Here is a 2,015-nt window from a genome sequence, read left to right as displayed (position 1 = left end):
TTAGGATACTATTTTTTTTTTATTTTATTTTATTTTATTTTACTTTATTTCATTTTATTTTATTTTTATTTCATTTCTCCGAAAATATACTTAATTTACATCTATCTCATTCTGTAACACTACCTTCAACCTGCGTCTACCATATCGTAGACTAAGTTTTAAGTACTATTCAAATCCAAGCTTTATTTATGAAATCATAAAACCAATATTATAACCAAATTATTCGAATTACATGAAAGTGTAACAAAATGAATCCAAGTGCTACAAGCGACCCTACAATTCCCCCCCGCTAAAATCAGGTTTGGGGATCCGGAGGAGACACAAAGCTGATCCCGCTTGTAGCAAGAGGGATCAAATGAATCCAAAATTAAAACTATTGCCTTATATCTTTTGCATGATAAATACCAATTGCACGACCGTTCAAGTCTTCTAACTCATAGTAAACGTTGCCAATTTTCTTCCTTATTCTGGCCTTCAGGAAAGGTGGAGCCAATTTTGCATTATAACCCTTTTCAAAGTTGCTTTGTTTGAAATTCCTCCTATATACCTCCTGACCTTCAACGTAATTCACCACTCTGGAACGCAAGTTATACTGCCTCTCGTTTTGCTCCTGCCTTTTTGCCATATTCCTAGAGGCATTCTTTCTAACAATATCCAAAGTATCATCCCTATCATAGCGAACACCACGATCCTCTAGCATTTCAAGCCTTCGCAAAAGGGAGTATGTCTTACCGTTTGTGATCATATTCTGACCAAAAGCCATATAATATGGTGAGCTACCAATGGATGTGTGAAACGAAGATCGCAGAGAACAACTGATGTTGCTAAGGTATTCATCCCAAGAGCTATGGTCGTGCTTAAGGTAGGATCTAATCGCAGCTAGTACTGAACGATTCACTCTCTCCGAAGCATTAGCTTGGGGCGAATGCACCGCAGTACAAACATGATTGACACCATACGTTCCCATTAACTTCGCAAACTGAGAAGATTTAAATTGTGACCCGTTGTCGGATACAACAGTTTCGGGGGTACCAAAAGTGTGAAACAGTTCTTGCTCCATATATTTAACGACAACATCCGCAGTGAACTTCTTCACAGGCTTCAGAAAACAAAATTTACTGAAATGATCGACAACAATAAAAATTCCAATATTCCCTGCCTTGGAACGTGGGTAAGGACCGAGGAAGTCAACGTATAATTTTTGGAAAAATCTGAATGTCTCGCTAGTCTTTCCCATGGGTGGTCGCATAGTAAAATTGGGATGTTTCGTACTCTTGCAAATCTCACACGAGTTAATGTACTCGCGAACATCGTTCACCAGATTAGGCCAAAAATAAAAACGACGAATCCTATCCAAGGTCTTGTTTATACCGCAGTGGGACGAAAGTGGACTATCATGTGCCTTCCTAAGAAGCTCCAAAACTAATTCTTTGGGAACCCATAGTTTCCAAGCGAAATCATCTCGCAATTGATCTCCGGTGCAGTGTTCTGTCCGTCTGTAAAGAAAGCCATCGACTATCTTTAAATCTGGCGTCTTGTCAATTGTCTTACCAACTCTTTCTAGTAAATCCAAATATTATTGGCTTTTGAAATGTTCGGAATTCAAATCCACGAAAGCTCCAGTCCTGTCTACATCGGACAATTCGAATATCTCGAGTTCGGACAAATCCTCACAGTTAGTACGCGAAAGTGCATCAGGAACTATATTTCTCGAACCTTTACGGTGTTCAATCTTAAACTTAAACCCTTGAAGCTTTAATGCCCATCGTGCCAACCTTGAATTGAGATCTGTTTGGGACATGAGCCACTTCAGTGAAGCGTGATCGGTCACTATAGTAAACTCATGTCCTTCCACATAAGCTCTAAATTTTTTTATGCTTAGCACAGCAGCTAAACATTCCTGTTCGGTGACTGTATATTTGCGTTGGGCTTGGTTCAGTTTCTTTGACATAAAGGCAATAGGAACTTCATCACCCTCCGCTGATTTTTGCACCAAAACGCCTCCTATACCAGTA

The 2,015-nt window shown here is 39.3% G+C and overlaps 1 protein-coding gene across 1 annotated transcript; it reads right to left on the bottom strand.

Moving 5' to 3' along the window:
* Window positions 1-373: 373 nt before the first annotated feature.
* On the bottom strand, window positions 374-1,060 carry LOC142221281 (uncharacterized). The gene has a single exon (XM_075290943.1). The coding sequence runs from the start codon at window positions 1,058-1,060 to the stop codon at window positions 374-376; it is 687 nt and encodes a 228-aa protein (XP_075147058.1).
* Between the last annotated feature and the right edge of the window lie 955 nt (window positions 1,061-2,015).

The sequence above is a fragment of the Haematobia irritans genome, chromosome 1 (assembly GCF_050003625.1).
Source record: "Haematobia irritans isolate KBUSLIRL chromosome 1, ASM5000362v1, whole genome shotgun sequence".
Taxonomy (NCBI): domain Eukaryota; kingdom Metazoa; phylum Arthropoda; class Insecta; order Diptera; family Muscidae; genus Haematobia; species Haematobia irritans.
This window is presented reverse-complemented; position numbering and strand designations above follow the sequence as displayed.

Bases quoted from the DNA above. Each gene is read 5' to 3' on its own strand.
- LOC142221281 (XM_075290943.1), bottom strand. From the start codon at position 1,060: ATGGAGCAAGAACTGTTTCACACTTTTGGTACCCCCGAAACTGTTGTA.